Source organism: Salvia splendens, chromosome 8 (assembly GCF_004379255.2).
Source record: "Salvia splendens isolate huo1 chromosome 8, SspV2, whole genome shotgun sequence".
Taxonomy (NCBI): domain Eukaryota; kingdom Viridiplantae; phylum Streptophyta; class Magnoliopsida; order Lamiales; family Lamiaceae; genus Salvia; species Salvia splendens.
The window spans coordinates 31,275,591-31,295,788 of NC_056039.1; the positions used below are offsets into that span (position 1 = coordinate 31,275,591).

The window sequence follows — 20,198 nt, forward strand, 5'->3', positions numbered from 1 at the left end:
GGAGTTGTTGATTATTTCTCTGCAATATTTTCCATAAAAATAGCATAATAATTTATAATAAGAATAATAAATTATGAAGTGCACGTTTATTTGGTGTAATACGAGTTAGTATTTAATTCGACGACGAACGAATGCCCCACCAAACCCAGTGACATTTGTGATTTTAGAAAAACTTATTGTACAAAAAGTTGACTTGAATTCCTAATTAGGAAGTTAGTTTGGACATAGTCCGTGGTCGGCTGCTTTGAATCTCATTTTCCAAAAGTTTGTCCACTATTAGTCTACTATTATATAGACCACGCATCGTTACAAACCAATTTAGTGATGACAAATTGGTTTCCCAAATGATGGATTCTTCAGAAAACAAATTATAGAGTTGAAAATAATGGCCAAGGTCCTTGCTGGTCTAGGGTTTAGCAATGAATGAGGAACGAAAATGAACCACAACCTCAAAGGGTTTGGATAGAGCTACCACATTATGTAATCAATGAAGACTTGAATTAAATATTTAAATATACCAACCCTCATATGCTAGTGATAGGTTGGTCGACCCTGACCCTAACTGTGTCTAGCGTTGTATACAAGGAAAGAGCTACATGTATGTTTGCGGCGTGGGTGGGGGTTGGGTTTGAAAGGTGTAAAATTTCTTTTAGCAGTCACTTGTAATGAACGAGGAATGAAAATGAACCACAACCTCAAAGGGTTTGGGTGGAGTTGCCGCATTATGTAATCAATGATGACTCGAATTAAAGATTTAAATATTTCAACCCTCATATGTTAGTGATAGATTGGTCGACCCTGACCCTAACCCTACCTGTGTCTAGCGTTGTATACAAGGAAAGAACTACATGTGTATTTGCGGCGTGGGTGGGGGTTGGGTTTAAAAGGTGTAAAATTTCTTTCGAATAAATGATAAACAGAATATTGAAAAAATGATGTTTAGCAAATTGACATTGTTGTTAAATCTATAGCAAAATAATTTTTTTGCTATCAAATGCTAGGATTGGAAAGTGAAAAGATAAGGGCAATTGCAATGACAACATTTTCAATTTGACATGTAAATATTTATGATTTGCTTTCCGGTTGCTCACAAGTGTCCAAGTAGATTTAAAAACGAAATCAATGTATTAGGCTCCATTATTTTACCGGAAGTACGGTTTATTTATGGAGGAAATTAGAGGATAAGTTTCGATTTTAGATAAGATACTAATATGGTTTTAGTTTGATTATATACTTCATTAAGTTTCGATTTTAGATAAGATACTAATATGGTTTTAGTTTGATTATATACTTCATTTGTTCCAATGTAGTAAACTCATATTCTTTTTTGAAGTTCAGCTATTTCTCTTTTTGGAAATTTTTTTTATCATTTTTATACTTTATTCTTTCTTTCTCTTACTTTACTCGCTATCTTACTTTACCGTATCTATTTAGTGATTTAACTTTAATACATCAATTTCTTAAATACTGAGTCCAAAAAAAATGTTTGTACGACCAAGAGAATACTAGTATAATTTATATGGGTGGAACCGTGATCGTAACTCCCAGAACGACTGCAACTGCAACTATCGTCTTCTCCAAAATTTGGTGACTTTTTTTTCTCTTGATAATTTATTCTCCCCTTTTTTAATTACTACTACAACGCTAAGAAACAATGTGATTGAACAAATTTCAGCAAATTGTGGATTTCATAGTAAATTTTTCTCTAAAGTGCTCAAGATTTGCTCAAGATTTAATAGCTAGAGCTAGTTATTTGGTAATCAATTTATATAGAACCTAATTAAAGACTCTGTTTCGATCTTTCTAGGTCTTGGCAAAAGCTTGTGATTTATTAATAGATAATGAAGCGAATCGATCAATCAAATATATTGATTATAAAATTAAATTTCATTATTTTAATTTTATAGTTTGCAAAATTTTAATATTCATAATATATAGGAGGATTGTGATCAATTGCTAACTCACCCTTTGGTTGCTAGTTACAACTAATTTAAAACCATAGGAATTAAGAGATCTGATGGTCTATAATTTGTCATGTGTAATTTCATTTTTCATATTCTAATATTGAAAAATAAGATTAACTATCACATTTAAGGTTTTGAGTCGTAATGTCAATATAGTGTATTAAAGATATCAATATAATGCATTGAATATGTCAACACAATTTAATATTGACATTATACACATATTAGGTTGACATATTATGTTATCTATATTGACATTAGCTGTTTGTCGAAAAATATGAAAATTTAGGAATTTTTTTTAGATTTTGACATCGGAACATATGTACGTAAGATCTCGTTGGAATTCTTATAAAATTATCTTTAATTTGATATATGTTGTGTGAAAAATAATTTAAATTGAGATATTTATAATCATTTAAAGTTTTGAGATATTTTATAAAAGTTAGTTATAACTAACTTTTTGTTAATTGAAATTAATACCCCTAATCGACATTTTTTGTACTTTGTATTGATACTCGTGATTGTATGATCTTGTGCCTTCATTTAATGATCCAAAGCCTATCATTTAGTTGTAGTTAACAATTTAAGAGTGAGTTAGCAATAGTATATGATTAGTATGTTCATTCATAAGAATTAGTCTTAATTTCTTTTCATTTTGATCTGTGTATCACAATTAGTTTCAATTAATTTGTGATATGTTTTCATTTCTAATACAATTATCTATTTTTCAATAAGTTAATCATTTTTTCACTTTAAATCTTTTTTTCACTTTACTAATTTTGTATAATTAAAATAGGCATAATAAGATTAACTTCCGGTGATAGTAATAATTAGGGTATGTAGTATAGTCGATAACGTGTTGAATCTATTTCATGCAGAATATGTATTGGAGGTTGATCGATCGAACAGATGAACAGATCGAATAAGCAAGCCTAGTAGCCTACCAATAAGTACTCGAAAATAAAAGAACAAATAATTTAAGAAATGGGTGGAATTAAAGTAGAAGTATATGAAAAAGTAATGAAACTCTTAGTTCAATAGTTCAATTGATTCTCACCTAGTTTGTTTCCAACTTTTATTGTTAATACTTGTGTTTTTTAAAGAGGAAAAGTAATTAAATTATTATAATATAAGAAAAAGTTATGTTGAAAGAGTATTAAAGAGAGAAAAGATAATTAAGTGTAATAATGATGATTTTTTTAAAATAAATATCTAATCAATACTACCATCTTTTAATTAGGATACAATCTTTTTAAAATAAAGGGAGTATTTAAATGAAGTGACTATTTTATAAATGGGGTAAAATTATATATGTAGTGATTATTGTTGTATGGAGTAGTTAGGGCATCTCCAACGATACGGCAAAATGCAATTTTGCAGTGAAAAACACCTCCAATCATACTCCAAAACGTATCCCAAATCGTCTTTTTTTTTGCGTTTTTGAACAATATTACTCTATCTTTGCAGTAGCACTGTAGCACGACACAAAACTCATCCGAAATTGCAATTGAGTCCTTTTTTGATGATATTCGAAGAAGACAAAGAGATGAGAGATGCGCAGAAACGGAAAAATAGAGAAGAAGAATTAGATGAAGAAACGATTTACCTGATTATAGAGAGTTGTAGATGGTTTAAGAACTTGTGAAGAAAATTTGGAGATGCAGCCACTGAAAACGAAAATACAGAGAAGGGAAAATTACCGAGAAGGGGAAGATTGAAGAAGATAGAGGCGATGGGAGAGAGAGAAAATTAGGTTTAGTAGTAGAATATAGTTAATGGCATGGGCTAATTAAGCATATGTATTTGTTTTTTAATTTGCGATGGGCTAATTAATTATATACTATATGAGATGGGCTAATTAATTATCATATGTATAATGTAATGATGCAGAGTATTTATTTGTTTTAGGATATAGACGGTTTCATCAATATTTAGTTCAAAAAGTTAATTGATAAGTATTTATTTTATTTTATATAAATAGTATTAATTATTTAATTTGTGTTCTTTGTGAAATTATATTTAATATAAATTATTAGTATTAATTATTTTATTGAGTATGAATTGTAGGAGTAATATTATATTTAATATTATAATACAATAAATTAAATAATAGTACAATGTTTAGTAATAAAAGTACTCCTATTACATACCATAACAAAATATTTAATATATATAAATATAATATATTATTATAAATAATTGTATCAAATTATTTAATTATATTTGGAAAATTATTAACAAAGTGTTGTGGGGTGAATGTGTAATTTAAATAAATATGGAGTTAAGATTGAAAAAGTAAAAAAATAGGTGAATATAGAATATTCTTTTGGGTTTTGAGTTTGATGTAAATAGTTGGAGTATAATTACTGTTTAATGTGATATAATTGGAAAAATGGGTTTGAATTTAGTGTAAATGGCTGGAGATGACCTTATTAAAAAAATTGACAGAATGAGACCATCGCAAAAGTTTCAAGTTTCAACTGTTCCACTTTTAACTCTTGGGGTTAGTCAACTATGCAATTAATCGGAAATCCATCCCCACTTATTATTTCTCTTTCTTCCTTTAATTAATGCCCGCAAAAATTAGAGTTAGTCAACCCTCTTCATAATCCATAAAATTAACATGATCCACTTTAAATTAAAACAAATCTTTGAAATATTTTAATAACTCCCTATTTATTTATACATACACGTGACACGTATCCGTTTGCACAGTCAGTTTACATACAATTACCGGAGAATTAAATACAGTTTGAAGAAGTTTGACTTTACGATTTAGAATAGTTATTTATTTTTAATACTCCATAAATAACCATAGATTACATAATTCCGTTACAAGAATCGATTAAATGATAAAGAAGATGATAATGGTAAAATGAATGGACATTATAAATCTAGGCAGAGGTCGCTGTCAAGCTCAAGCAAGCTTGCATAGAAATCCTCGGAGAAAATTCAAGATTATTGTATGCCGCAATAAAACCATATTTCCATGTTGAAATTTCAGTCAATTCGCCATTAATCAAAATCTTACAAAGAAGCCAAAAATCCCTCCTTTCCAAATTTTAACCCTTTTCCCCTATTTCCTCTGCACGCGGTTTCAAAATCCACTGTTTTTTTCTCCTTTTCTGTTTTGTACGAATCAGAAACTCAACGACATAGTACTAATAATTGCCAGTTTCTGTGTATTGAAACAAAAAATTGTTGTTGAATTTATCATTCATGGCATCCGCGGCGATATTCTCGTCGTTGAGGCGGCGGAGTTCACCGTCACTGGAGGCGTTCCTAGCACCGGTGGATCTACCAGACGACGCCGTTTTGGAGGCTCTGCGCGCCGTTTCGACGTCCTTTTCAGGTAAGGATAAGAAGGCCCCCTTTTTTCAGGGCAAGAATTCGAGATCTTTAATCCGGAAAATCGACGCTATCTCTGTTCTCCTCGATGCCCTGAGCGATTTGGGGCTCTCGACAATTTCTCCCACCGTGTTTCTGTGCTTGAAGGAGTTGTACCTCCTGCTTTACCGGTCGAAAATCCTGATCGATTATGTAACCGGCTCGAGCAAGCTGTGGCTGCTGCTGCAAAACAACACTATTTCGGGTCATTTCCATGATATCAACCAGGAAATCTCAACCCTCTTCGATGTCTTTCCTTTGTCTGAGATTATTTTGTCTGAAGATGTTAGAGAACAGATTGATTTGTTGAGCAGACAGTCGAGAAAATCGAGATTATCAATCGATAAGCATGATGAGTGTAAAAGATTGAAGCTTTACCATTTCTTGAATGAATTTGAGAAAGGCAAAATCCCTGATTTGAATGAGCTGTACATATTTTTTGTGGAAAAGTTGGAGATTTGCAACGTGGAGAGGTGTAGAAGTGAGATTGAGTTCTTGGAGGAGCAGATTGTGAACCATGATGATGATCTTGAGCCTAGTTCATCGGTTTTGAATGGATTTGTGGCTTTGATGCGTTACTGTAGGTTCTTGCTGTTTCGATTTGAGGATGGGGATGATGATCTAGGGAAATGGAAACGTAGAACCAAAACTAAAGGTTTGATCTCTCGAGAGATTGCAGACACATTTGTCACGATTCCAAAGGACTTCTGCTGCCCTATCACATTGGAGTTGATGCATTCTCCGGTTATAGTGTCGACAGGGCAGACGTATGATCGTGCCTCGATTGTAAGATGGTTGGAGGAAGGGCATAGTACTTGCCCGAAGACGGGGCAGATGCTTGTTCATACGAAACTGGTGCCGAATCTAGCTCTGAGGAATCTGATTGTTCAGTGGTGTATGGCTAATGGGATTCCGTATGATCCACCGGAGAGTAACGCTGACTGTGCGGCTTCTGCTCCTCCGAGCAAGGCTGCAGTCGAGGCAACTAAAGCGACTGCAGCTTTGTTAGTCGAGGAGCTGGAAAACGGGACCCCACGAGCTAAGAATGTGGCTGCTTGGGAGATTAGGCTGTTAGCCAAGACGGGGAGGGAGAACCGGGCTTATATAGCTGAGGCCGGAGCCATACCCCTTCTGAAACGGCTCCTTCCGTCTGCAGACGCCTTTGCACAAGAGAATTCCGTGACTGCATTGCTGAACTTGTCGATTTATGACAAGAACAAGATTAGGATTATGGATGTGGAAGGGTGCTTAGGTGCCATAGTCGGGGTTTTGAGGTACGGGCATACCACCGAGGCGAGGGAGAACTCAGCAGCGACAGTGTTCAGTCTCTCTGCCGTTCATGAATACAAGAAGGAAATTGCGCAGGAAGATGGAGCAGTGGAGGCTTTAGCCGGGATGTTGGTGGAGGGAACTTCCAGAGGGAAGAAGGACGCGGTCACTGCTTTATTCAACCTATCGACGCATCCTGACAACTGCGCGAGGATGATTGATTCGGGCGCTGTGAGGGCGCTAGTCGGAGCGCTGGAGTGCGAAGGCATTGCTGAGGAGGCTGCTGGTGCAATGGCACTCATTGTGAGGCAGCCAATTGGGGCAGAGGCGGTCGGGAAGGAGGAGGGCGCGGTGGAGGGGCTGACGGGGATGATGCGATGTGGAACACCGAGGGGTAAAGAGAATGCTGTGGTGGCGCTGCTTGAGCTGTGCAGGAGCGGAGGTGCAGCTGCCACGCAGAGGGTGCTCAAGGCTCCTTCGATGGCGAGTCTGCTGCAGAGTGTGCTGTTTACGGGGACGAAACGAGCGAGGAGGAAGGCGGCTTCGCTGGCGAGAGTGTTTCAGAGATGTGAGAATAGCTCGTTGAATTTTGGGGGATTAGGTTTGGGGTATGCATTTGCGAGAGGAAATGCGGTTGCTGGCAGAGATACAAGCTTTGCTGCTGATGTTTCAATGCCTCTCTCCATTTCAGTGCCTGTGTTGTAGTTACAAAATCTGCTGTTTATTTACCCCATTCTTTAATATCCCTTTTTTTTGGTGCTAAATCTGTAATAGTTACAAAATTTATTTAAATAGTATAGTACATGGAAAGAAGTTATACACACAAGTTATTTGTGTCTGCATTGACAATGTTTGTAAGTTAAATGAATAATATTACAAGTAGTATGTATGAATTATGATTAGTCTGAATATTATCACAATCTTAAATATTCATTTGAGTTACTACACATGTTTATATTTGGTAAGTAGGTGTACTAGCATAACCTGCTACGAAGAAAAATTGTTTTGATTAGAAGCCGGAAATATTGTTTTCAAATACATGAGAAAGCGATGGTATACTAAATAGGCTATATTGTGCATCTCCTTATGGTTAATAATTTGAAGTTTGAACAAAAAAGCAATTGCACAATTAAAAGAAGAATAAATCCAAAGTGATAAAGTTTATTTCGTTTCTTCCTTTTCTTTATCACCTCTTCCTTCTCCCCCTTCAATTCTTTATGGCCCAAAAACATGAAAATCTTGATTTGAGTTATAATTTGACAAAAGTAAACAAGAAGAAAAGCAGAATAAAGAGGGAAAAGTGGTCAGGAAATCTGAGGCGGGCCTTTCTTTTGAAATCATTGGCATATTATTTCCATTTCCCTATTTACTCGAACACCTATAACCGCCACTTTCAACTGTCCAAACACAGTCTCAGCAACCTCAAAAATCTAACAACACTTTGAAACTATCACTGATTAGATCCCAAAATGAAATGGGGGAGAAACACATCTTCACCACCATCATTTGGTAGCTCGGTCATCACTCGAGTACTCCCAGCTTCTTGGTTTTCTAAGTTCAAACAGACAGGCGGCAGTCTTGATACTGGCTCAGGGAAGAAGCAACAGAGAGGGAAGCTAGATTTTTCGACTGTCAACTCATCATTGCCTGCTGGCTGCAGACAAGCCAGATTCTACAGGTTGGATGACGACGCATACTGGACACTCTCATTCCGCAAAGACAGAGGAGTAAGAGGTTGCGACGGCAGGAGGAGGAGCAGCAGAATCAACCCTCTCTGGTATGATTCTGATGAAGAGTTTCTTGTAGCAGTCTCCGGTTTCAGGGAGGCCCAGTTGCCCAGAAAAGAATTGGAAACCATTCCTGAAACAGACACCATCAAGATGAAGCAAGATCGATGCACTGACACTGTTATTCGAGAGAAGAGACGTGATCGACTCAAGAAAGAGAACATAGATGTTCGACGGTCAAGAAAACTAAGAGGCAGAGTTAAGAGGAAGAACAGGAAAGCAGAACTCCGAGTGAGGCTTGATCAAGGAGATGAAGAAGAAAATGAGTCATCTAATCTAGAGGGAGAACAAGTATCTCCAACACAACTGCAGAAAGCAGATCAAGTAAAAGAGGAATCTCATGATTCAGCAGTTTCTAATTCAAGAAACCATCAAAATATCTCTTTCCAAACCTTTGGCTGGAGTTCTGATGGGGAAGATGACAAGGAAGTCCGTGTGAGTCGAGACCTGGATGGAAAGGGAAGTGCTGCGACTTCCGAGAGGCTGTCAACTTCGAAGTGCCAAAATCTGGAAAACATGAAGATTGAGGAATTCAAGAAGAAAACTGAGGAGTTTCAGAAGGAGGCTGCATATATAACCAGGAGATTTCGCAGCAGAAAGGTAAAGCGGAACAGGAAGAATGCTCGTGGCTCGAGAACAGAAAGCAGAATTCAAGCATTCAAAGGCATGAAGTCGCAGACGAAGGAGAGGGAGAGTGAAGAGGAAGGAGTAGAGAGCTCCACCATCTACAACAGTTTTGCAGTGGTGAAGAGTTCCTTCAACCCACAACAGGACTTCAGAGATTCAATGGTGGAGATGATCCAGGAAAAGGGAATCAGGCATCGCGAAGAGCTCCAAGAACTCTTGGCTTTTTATCTGACACTGAATTCTGATCAACACCATGATCTCATCATCAATGTCTTCCAGCAGGTATGGTTTGAGCTTCAGTGCTTTGAAGAATGAAAAACTCAGTAGCAATACAATGTATGCGAACAGATTTCCTTACTAGCAGTTGATACTATTTACGATGAGGAATTTCACTCCAGTAAAATAATAGTATGTGACACAAAGCTATTTGGCAAGCAAAGGAATGATGATATAATTTCAGTTACATAGTTTCAGTTCAAAACCATGCAATCTCAAATAAAAAATTGGCATTTGATTAGAAACAAGTGCAGCAAAAAGTGCAGCTCATATACATTAAAGAACCACGCATCTTTCATCTCCACGACAAGTAACATGTCGCACATTCATTACAATGTGTATGCTCAAACCAGGAATAAGAAAGGAGTTCGACATAAAAACTCAGAAACAGTATATCTGCACGCAAACACAAACTCGAAAAGTCAAGCATTCCTCTACTGTACAACAATAACAATGTGTACAAACCAAAAAAAGCAGCACAAGTTCAATGATAATATGTGCAGGAGGCGAGGTTATATAGTGAATGTCTACCTACTTCGTAATCAAACGTCATCTCTAAATCAACGGCCAGAAGCATAAGATATCATCAAAAAGAGGAACCTACTGTAGGTCAAGTTTTTTCCGCTGGAGTAAGATGGCCCAACTGTTCCGCAAGGTTATTTACACTCCTCATGTTCCACCAGGGCACCCCATGATCACCTGGTTTGTTTTCATTCTTCTTGCCATCAGCATCCCTCTCTGACTGAAATTCAGATGAACTGTTTGAGCCAGGATTTTCTGTAAGAAACTGTTCCCAAAATACATCATTCACCCCTGTTGGTACATTGGCTGCTGTCACTATTGCCTTTTCTCCAGTTGGAGGTTGCACCTCTGGAGCACTAACAGCTCTAGGTGTAGAATTCATGTCAATTTCTGGTGACTTTCCTCCAACATCAAGATTGAGTTGGGTGTAAGATATGCTGGGGCTAAGCGCACAGCTCGTTGATTCAACCAACTCCATGGATGAATCAGATTTTCCCAAGTCTTCACCAACTTCAAGAATTATTTTCTCCCAGAACGACATAGATGAATCCATCTGTTCCAACAGTTCCTTGTTTAAAGTCAACAGTGCATCAGCATCTAAACTGTCCAGTGACAAATTTTGTGAAGATGGCCGCTGACTATCTTCATTGCTGGTTTCTTTACATAAGTAACTGTTTCCAGAAAACCTTCTCTTCCTATCATGGACTTCCATTTGCGGCATGAGATCAGGTTGGTGCAATGTCTCAGCCAAAGAGGATAACATACTTGCATGATGTTGTTCCACATTTTGTGCGCGTTCAGCCAGAGCCCTCATTTGCAACGTAAGATCTTGTTTCTCCTCTTTGTGTCTACGCAATTCCACGTTGAGCGATTCTTTTTCACACTTGAGCCTCTCAATATCCTCTTTATATCCTTTCCTTTCTAACTCACTCAAGGGAGGTAAGGGAACCAGATTCGGTGTTGAGTGACTGTGAACAGGCTTCCGTCTATGGATATTCTTCAAAAGGTGAAGCTTTCCTCTAACAAAACCTTCATTCGCAAATTCCCATTGTTCAGGATCGACTTTTCTGAAACCCTAATAGCACATAAAAAGGCATCAACAAACACAGATAAGCTATGAAAAGAATCTTGGATCAAGCAAATGTAAAAGCAGACATCCTAAATGCATTCAGATGTTGAGAACAAATTACTCACATATGTATTTAGCTGCCTAATAAAGCTGGAGAAATTGTTGTGCTTGAAGTATCTGGGCAGAAGCACCCTGGAAAACTCTGGAGGGTTCCACACAATGAAACTTGTGTTACTCTGACTCCAAGATACAATCGAGTCCGTAGATGGATCATCCACCATCTCATACGTCTTAGCAAGGAAAGGCGCCACCGAGTTAGAGCTACACGGAGCCTCATCCATCATGATAACTTTATCTCACAATAACAGAGCCCTAAAGTATCTACAAGAGATCAACTAGAGAACCAACTCAACAGACTCCTCAAAGTTCAAATTCTCCTTCAGTGTTCAACTTCCCCAGAGCATCAACTGGACTATCTTTTCATTTCACATTAATAATAGTACAATCTGCAGCTCCTTAAGCATCCGAATCAAAGCTAAAAACATTAGGAAAAGAAAGTAAAACTAAAACAAGTTCCAGAAAGGAAAATCCCACCCCCTCAAATCGAATCCCCAATAGCTCCCAAATTCCTCAAACGTTCAATATCTCCAGTAACTCGAATCGATAAACAAGTCAAACGCAACAATCAAACCTATCCGCAACTACACCCTGCAATTCTACCGATGAGAAAATGAATACACAAACCAGAATAAATGGCCAAAAACTAATAAACTAAAAACATACATTACGCACGCATCAAAGTCGCTCGAGCAATTAAGTGTTGCCCAAATCTTCAAGTAAAAGCATCAACTTTGACACTGACGCGTTCACGGACTCCACCCAGAATAAAAGAAACAAACGAATTATGCAAAAAGAGTATGTATGTGTTTCGCGAATCAGCTGATAAAGAATCAATATGGTTATGGTTTCTTTTCAAAATCGAGGTGGGGTTTTCTTGGTTTAACACATTGGATTGAATTTGGGGGCACTCTGTAGAAATCATCTTTACTTGATAAACAATCCTCCTTATCACATGTGTAGGCTTTAGGTAGCTGATAATTACTTACACACCCCTCAACTGTTCTAGAGTAATGAAACTGCCCCGGTGTTTTACAAATTTATTGAGACGACTCAAACGAGACGCACTCCCTCCGCCAGTTCAGCACGGAACGGTATTCAACCGTAGGAGCATTTCCGGTGGGCATATGTCCCACTCGGACATCCACTGGGACTTCCCAAAAACACCTCCTGCCACGTCACTAGGACTTCCCATCCCACTGTCACGTCACTAGGACATCCCCTTCACAATCCGCCCTTCCCATCGCCCTTCCCACTAGGACTTCCCGCAATAAAAAAAATCACAAATTCACAAATAAAGCAATTTACGTTTACGGAAATAAAATTTCAACACGAATCCGAACGGGAAAAATTAACAACTTCATTTAAAAAAAACATACATGATTTGAAAAAAAAATTACATAGTAACAAAACAAAAAAAGTACTAACATCAACGTCAACCCTTCCGCGTCCAAACCTCTTCGATAATATCGTTCTGAAGTCGAACATGGGCATCTGTTTGCCGCATGTCGGCAAATGCACGCATCCGCTCGACCTCTCCATGAGGTACCCCCATATTCACATTCGCGGTGGCCACATCGTGACTTGGACCTGCACCCGTATCATCTTCATTGGTCCACTGAGTCAGTTCCGCAGCTTCATTTTCGACAATCATGTTGTGCATTATGATACATGCGTACATGACATCGCCGATGTTGGGAATATACCACTGTCGTGCAGGACCCTTGACTACCGCCCATCGACTCTGGAGCACACCAAATGCCCGCTCCACATCCTTGCGCGCTGCTTCCTGACGGCTCGCAAAGTATGACTTCTTTTGTCCGAGCGAATGCTTGATTGTCTTCACAAAGACGGGCCAGTTTGGGTATATCCCATCCGCCAAATAGTATCTCATATTGTGCTGGTTGCCGTTGGCGACGAAACTGATGGCGGGACCAACGCCATTGCACTGAGCATTGAACAGGGGCGACGACTGGAGAACGTTGATGTCGTTGTTCGACCCGACGACTCCAAAATAAGCATGCCATATCCACAGCCCGTAGTCAGCTACAGCTTCAAGGATCATCGTGGGATGCTTGGCTTTGAAGCCAGTAGTTTACATCCCCTTCCAGGCAGTGGGGCAGTTTTTCCACTCCCAATGCATACAATCTATGCTGCCCAACATCCCATGGAACCCGTGCACCGACCCATGCATATCTATCAGACTCTGGCAGTCTTCGGGGCTCGGACTCCGAAGATACCGCTCACCGAATATCGCTCTCACGCCCGCGCAAAAATTCTGCAGACACTCGACGGTTGTCGACTCGCCAATGTGGAGGTACTCGTCGAACATGTCGGCCGCGCCTCCGTACACCAGTTGTCTGATTGCGACAGTGCACTTCTGTAAGGGCGTGAGTCCGGGTTTGCCAGCTGCATCCTCCCTGATCCTAAAATACAGGTATCTTCTATCTAAAGCACCCACGATATGCATAAACAGCGGACGATGCATCCTAAAACGATATGCATAAACAGCGGACGATGCATCCTAAAATGTTTCGCGCTAACTTTGACCGAGTCGACAGAAAGGTCAAAAAATTCTGCGCCATCTACAAGAGTGAAGCGGCTTATTACCAAAGCGGAGCCACGGGAGCCGACATTCTAAGGTCGGCTTTGCGAGTCTACTTCGACGACACCGCCAAACAATTCAAACATGTCGATGTTTGGGAGGTCGTCAAAGACGAGGAAAGGTGGGCCGGCGGTGTCCGGTCCAGCTCGGGCTCGACCTCGAAGAGCACGAAGCACACGACGGGTGGTCAATACTCGTCTAGTGAGGGCGGTTCGGGCAGCGCCACACAAGAGTTTGCCTCGCAGGAGGTTGAGGGCACGTCAGACGATGCTGGGGGTCCTCCCGTGGGCGCCGTCGGCCACAAGGGAGAAATGCGGCGAAGGCGGCTAGAGGGAGGAGGGGCCGAGCCGAATCAAGCCAAGCGGGCTCGGGCTCGGGGGCACCCTCGAACTCCCTAATGTCCATGTACATGACCGCCACAATGGCGGATACTTCTTGCATGGCGCCTCCCCAATACCAAGCCTATCTTGCCGGAATTGAGTTTATGGCAAGACAACTTGGTATTCCGCCTCCATATGGCTTCAGTGCACCTCCACCGCCTTCGGGGGATGATTCGCCGGCGGAGTAGTTTTTTTATTTTCTATAAAATTGTATTTTAAATTATGTAATTTTTATTTTTTTTATTTTAATTATGTGTTTTTTTTATTATTTTTTTTGAATTTTAAGTTGTACTTTTATTTTATGTTGTAATTTTATTTTATTTAATGAAGTGTATTTTTATTAATTGAATTTGGTTGGAAATAAAAATAAAAAATGAAATTGAATGAATAGTAATTTAAAAGACGGTTAAGGGACGGATAAGAGATGAAGGGTTGCAGGTTCCGTCCCTTAGTTAAGAGATGTAGTAAAAAAGTACAGTGGAGCCCATGAATAGTAATTTAAGGGACGGTTAAGGGATGAATAAGAGACAGTGTTGCAGATGGCCTAATCGTTTTATGTGGGATGAATCAAATCAGGCATATCAATTTTATTCATCCGATTTTAGGACTTTTGGAACCATTATCATCGATTTTGGTTCAACATACACTAAAAAAACAAAGAAAATTGAATAAAATTGGGAAATCATGAAAATTTGTTAAATAAAAAAATCGGGCAGAATTAATTTCGAACTACAAATGTATCAGTTCAAAATCATAACTCATGAGCTTATTTGTGGGGATGTGAATCCAAGAAATTTTATTAGGCATGTAAATTACTATTATTAAATCAAACTCAATTCTATAATGCAAACGCAATTCACGAGTGTTGAGATAAATTATTAATATGGCTTGTTAAGGAAACTCTCCATACGAATACATATCCAATCCAACATACTACCTTGAAATCTATACGCAATAGGCACACAACCAAATTCATTAGTGACACGATATTATTCGAATAAACACAAAAACCCGATACGATATGACAGCTACAGCCTACATGACAATAATATAAAATGATTAATAATATAGATTTTCCACAATTAAAATCTTATAACAATTACAAATTATAATACACTCAAGTTTCCACAATTAAAATCTTATAACAACTACAAATTATAATACACTCAAGTGATCAATTATAAAAAAAAATGGACAATGTGCGACCTTGACTAAGAACAATGATTAGGTTCACTGGCATGTGTTCGACCAATGATAAAGGTGAACTGCGAGTCTAAGTCTCTACAACTATGAACTTTGGGGGAGGGGGGTGTAGAAGATTGGAAGAAGGGAAAAAACCTTAATTATAAATCTAATAAATTGTAACAAAAATTTAAAATAATAGTAATGAAAACAATAATATTATTGCTTAGGAGATTATCGAAATCAGTCTAAAACCAATATGAACCCAACTAAAAAATATCGTATTTTCTATCGATAAATCCAATAAGTCCATAAATCTCATAAAATTTGACACCAGTTTATTAATTTTGTGTGTATATATTTCTGTGTTTGTTTTGTTGCGTCGAAAATGGTGAGATAATCGAGAGAACAATTCGTAAAAACCAACAATGCACCAACCAAACTGGGGCAACAAACAGAACAGAAGGGGCTATGTGCAAATTTCACAAATTAAAAGCCTTTTTCTTAACATGGAATACAGCTACCGTAGATGTGTGATTAATTAATTAATTACTTTAAATAACTAATAAACCTCCGATTAATCTAATTGGCCTATAGTGTTGATGTTGATGTTCCACGTAGTGCTTTTATCACTGCATGCGTTGGCCCTCAATTTACTATTTCATCTTGGTCTAATTTGGTTTTTTTTTTTCAATTTTGTGACGCTATTTCTTTTGGATAATGTTCATTTATTGGATTGGAGAAGGGGAAAGCGTGTGACTTTTTATTGGCGTGGAATTTTCTACGCGGTTTCGGCGTTTCTATTTTCAGAAAATAAATTCCACTAAAGTCGTGTTAATGGATTGTTCCATCAAGGGAAACTTGTGCCAAAGTTGGAACTTGGAATCATATCCAACCATTTAATTTCATTGAATCTTCTCAATGAAAATGACTTGTTTGTTATCTTTTTTTTTATTAATGTTTTTCCCTAACTTGGCAACATTTTCCCTGGTAAGTATTGAGTTGAGGTAAATTTTAAATATCAACCTACACAGCTACACTACGAATTTATTAGTACATAAATTAGAGTGGTTGGGTGTGTTTAGCCATTTTATATCGATTTAAATCCATTCATCTGTCGTTTTTTTTTTGTTTTGGGCGTGTTTTGTAATTTTATATCGATTTAATCATTTGTTTTCTTTCATTTTGGCAGTTTCAGAAAATGGTTGGTTCTCATTCTCAATAAATCACACTATATTAAAAAATCGAGTGCCGCCCGCCCCCACACACCACATCTCCAGCTATTTTGCCGCTAATTCCATTTATTTTTGTTTTTTATTTGATTACAACTAAACTAAGAAGATGTATAAAACTAGCATCTAATTCTACAGATTATTATTCAATGATAAAGGACTAATATAATTTAGTTGATAAGACTCATCTCATTCGTATAATAAGTTAGAGGTTGAGTTATTAGATAAATAAGAAATTATTAGTATTAATTATTTATAAAAAAAAATTAATCGCAGACCATAAATAATGGTGTGATGATGATTGCAATATTGATAGGGTGACATGCGCTCATCATTTGCTTTTATGTTAAAGTGTCAACCAATTTACTTTATAAATTCTCAACCAATAGGGTTTACTTCTCGGATCATAACTTAACTTTATGTATTTAGGAGTATTAGTTGAACTTAAAACATTACTTATCGGGAGTATATAGTATTTGGTGTGAGAAAATATCTGAAAATCGAAAATTCAATTTTAATACAGTAAATTGAAAATTTTGGTTCGAACTTTATGTTGTTATTAGATCTAAAGTCATGCCCAACAAGAAGAAGTAAATAATTTACTTTTACTAAAGTATGAAAATGTTTGCTATATATGAGATTCGAACACACACCTATATTCATCCAACAAAAAAGTGCATTCAGCATAAATCTTTACTTGAAGGAGCTTTTTTTTTTGTTTGACTACATGTGTTCTGACTCACCTTTAGTGGAATCCGACTAATTCTATTCTACCGGATTTATGGATTTAGGCTGAAAGTAAATCCGACTAATTCTACTTGATCGAATTTATAGATTAAGGCCGAAAGTCTCCCAGCAGGTGACTTTTGGCCTTAAACCATAAGGGCTGGGAGACTTTCAGCTTTAATCCATAAGATCACCACAGCTCCAACGGTACTACAACATGATGCTAATTGAAGGGACCTTTCATGCTATACAATCTTCCATTCCAAATTAATTTCCATTTTTGTACATTCTCAAGAAAAATACTATAAAAATACTCCTATAAACTTTCACAAAAACACATATGTCCAACATAATTCATTTCAAAAGTCCTTTTATGAGGGAAAATGACATCAAAAATATCATAATAAGAGTGTAAAAATCATGTTTATCACGAAGTTTATAGGATCTTAAATTATTTTTGATATGTTAATTTAAAAAAATTGTACATAATGTATACGATAATTAATGCAATTGCGATTTTTCAATCCCACATCACATCCCACATCATTACTGATTAGGCAAGAAGGCCCATAGCATGCATGACGGGCCAACAGGCCTATTTAGGTAAATTAAAAAGGTTACTATATTTATGCCCTGTTAATTTTATGTTACGATGCTATTTTTGCTATCAATTGCGCAATTATACCATTTTCAACAGACAACGAAGCAATTTATTTTCTTATATCGATATGCTATATTACTATCATACACAGAGTCAATCCGCCCAAAATATATCGTAGGATACAATGATTAATGATGATTTTTTTTTTGTCATCATAAAAAATAAAAAACAATGTTTGAGTTATTATTAAGGCCATTCGTATCCCTGTCTCAATACCGTCTCATCCATTCACTATTCATGAGCCTCACTGCACTTTTTATCTCATCTCTTAACTAAGAGACAACACCTGCAACCCACTATCTCTTAACCATCTCATCCCTTAACCCTCCATTCAATTTCATTATTTATTTTTATTTCCAACAAATTCAATTAATATTTCATTCAAACATTAAATTAATACTAATAGTTCATAAAATCATTAAAAACCACGAAAATTACAACATCCAATAATACGAAAAATACATAATTGAAATCATAATATTACAATTTATTGAAATCCGCATAATCATAGAAAGTGATGCGGTGATCGTCTAACCTGCCAAATTTTTCCCAAATGTGCTCCATTAGATCCTCATGGAGTTAGGCGTGGGCGACAGAATCACGTGTCCTTGCCCGAACACACAGCCGCTCTTGCAAAGACGATTTGTATATCCGGCGGCTTCCTCCCGGTCACAATGGATGTATTTCCGGGGTCGCTTTTGACGCGCCGCGGCTTCCTCCTCCTCTCTACGACGATATGCTTCTAGCGATTCTTCCATCATTCGACGCATTTGCTCAAATGAATCTATGAATGGATTAAATTTGGGAGAAGAATAATATTTTGAGATGAATAATGTAGAGTGTTTGAGTGAAAATAGAGTTTTTTTGATGGTGAATAACTTGTGGTAATGATTTGATATTTATAAAAATGATTGGGGGCTTAAAAAAATTAAAAATTTGAAAAAAACGGCTATAAACGGCTAGTATTTTTTGGGGGGATTTTTTCGATTTTTTTCCGAATTTAAAAAAAACTAAAAAAATACATTTTTCAACGGATATAAACGACGCCCACTCGCGGGCCGGCGAGTGGGCGTCACGAACGAACGGGAGCTCGCCACGTGGCCAACGCGCATGGTGAGCTGGCTCGCCAGCTCCCCTCGGCAGAGGAGCATGGGACGCGACGGGACGAGACGGGTACTCCGCATCGCCGTCTCGATGCTGTCTCGTCTCGCCGAGACGAGACCGAGCCCGCATCGAGACAGCGATGAGGATGGTCTAATTCATGCAGAACTGAGACCACAATGTTTAAGAACCCCTCCCCAAAGCGAAAAATCAACGAGTAATCTCGATAACATCCATATTGCTAGTTTATAGAGAGGTCTAAGCTCATAGTAATATTTTGTTTGAGGTATTGTCTTCATATATTATCTGATAAACATAAATATAAATATAAAGGTTTAAATGAAATGAATATGGTCAGACATACTACTAATCTTCAAATCTGTCTCAGTTAATCAATTCAAAGTCCTAATCTACTACGCACGTGCAATTGGTTGAATATGTGATAGGAAACATGGCCCCGCCTACTGATGTCAAATTCGTAATTTAAACATGCAGTGGCATATCGTGTTTGGGACAACACTTTATTATCACTATAATATTAATGTATTTTGTTAGTTAAATAAACAAAAAATAAATTAAGAGAAATAAAATGCTAGAAAGTTGTATTAAAAACGAGCCCTAGTGTACCACCTAAATTGTGAAGTCTAAGAAAGTAGGATTGTGATATTGGGGTTCAAATTATTGTTTTCTTTGTTTATAAGAAAGTAGTTTTATTTTTCTGTTTTCGTTTGTTCTTTAAAATTAACTCATACTAAAAATAATAAATTCCTTCCAATTCATTATTCTTTTATCCTTATTTCTTCTACTTTGTTTATATTTTCTTTTTTTTTGACTCATTTTAGATATTTTACTAATTTGGAAGTATAACTCATGTTGTCCACCAATTGGACTATTGCTCAACGAAGAGAGTATTAATGATAATATGTTTAGCGTCAACAACGTCAAAAACAACTTGACATGAACATTATGCAGCTGTGAGAGAGCGGTGGATAACAAGAGATAAATAATTTGAGAATGAACAATATAAATTAAAGATATACTCCCTCCGTCCCTGAAAATTTGTCAGGCCATCCACATCCATGTCTCAATACCATCTCTTAACCGAGCTCATCCCTTAACTATTCATGGACCCCACTGCACTTTTTACCCCATCTCTTAACTAAGAGACAACACCTACCTAGGGTTGGAGAAATCGATGACTCGTCACAAGGCGGGATCCTTGGAAACCTTCCACCAAGTAGTACACACTAGTTGTGCACTTGTGAGCATCTCCTCCGCCCCCAGCCTCTGCTG

General features: G+C 37.4%; 3 protein-coding genes across 5 annotated transcripts; 2 read left to right on the forward strand and 1 right to left on the reverse strand.

The window, feature by feature from the left end:
* Positions 1-4,877: 4,877 nt before the first annotated feature.
* On the forward strand, positions 4,878-7,534 carry LOC121743048 (U-box domain-containing protein 17-like). Its single transcript, XM_042136228.1, has one exon. It carries the CDS (start codon positions 5,184-5,186, stop codon positions 7,323-7,325), a length of 2,142 nt encoding a protein of 713 aa, XP_041992162.1. The 5' UTR covers positions 4,878-5,183; the 3' UTR covers positions 7,326-7,534.
* A 555-nt stretch (positions 7,535-8,089) lies between these two features.
* Positions 8,090-9,349, forward strand: LOC121746072 (transcription repressor OFP3-like). The gene has a single exon (XM_042139996.1). It carries the CDS (start codon positions 8,090-8,092, stop codon positions 9,347-9,349), a length of 1,260 nt encoding a protein of 419 aa, XP_041995930.1.
* Positions 9,350-9,525: 176 nt separating this feature from the next.
* LOC121745605 (heat stress transcription factor A-4c-like) lies at positions 9,526-11,991 on the reverse strand. Of its 3 annotated transcripts, none has more exons than XM_042139570.1 (3): positions 11,694-11,991; positions 11,027-11,609; positions 9,526-10,907 (listed from the first exon to the last, which is right to left on the reverse strand). In XM_042139570.1, exons 2-3 carry the CDS (start codon positions 11,243-11,245, stop codon positions 9,921-9,923), a joined length of 1,206 nt encoding a protein of 401 aa, XP_041995504.1. In that variant the 5' UTR covers positions 11,246-11,609; positions 11,694-11,991; the 3' UTR covers positions 9,526-9,920. The 3 variants fall into 3 exon arrangements, with proteins under 3 accessions (XP_041995504.1, XP_041995503.1, XP_041995502.1); XM_042139569.1 differs by having other exon boundaries at positions 11,685-11,991; XM_042139568.1 differs by having other exon boundaries at positions 11,027-11,991.
* Positions 11,992-20,198: the final 8,207 nt, after the last annotated feature.

What these genes read in the sequence shown, in the direction of transcription:
- LOC121745605 (XM_042139570.1), bottom strand. Translation starts at nt 11,245, where the DNA reads ATGATGGATGAGGCTCCGTGTAGCTCTAACTCGGTGGCGCCTTTCCTT. An exon ending in TTAGGCAGCTAAATACATAT is followed by an intron (nt 10,908 to 11,026) that starts GTGAGTAATTTG and finishes ATGTGCTATTAG; the next exon opens with GGTTTCAGAAAAGTCGATCC.
- LOC121743048 (XM_042136228.1), top strand. Translation starts at nt 5,184, where the DNA reads ATGGCATCCGCGGCGATATTCTCGTCGTTGAGGCGGCGGAGTTCACCG.
- LOC121746072 (XM_042139996.1), top strand. Translation starts at nt 8,090, where the DNA reads ATGAAATGGGGGAGAAACACATCTTCACCACCATCATTTGGTAGCTCG.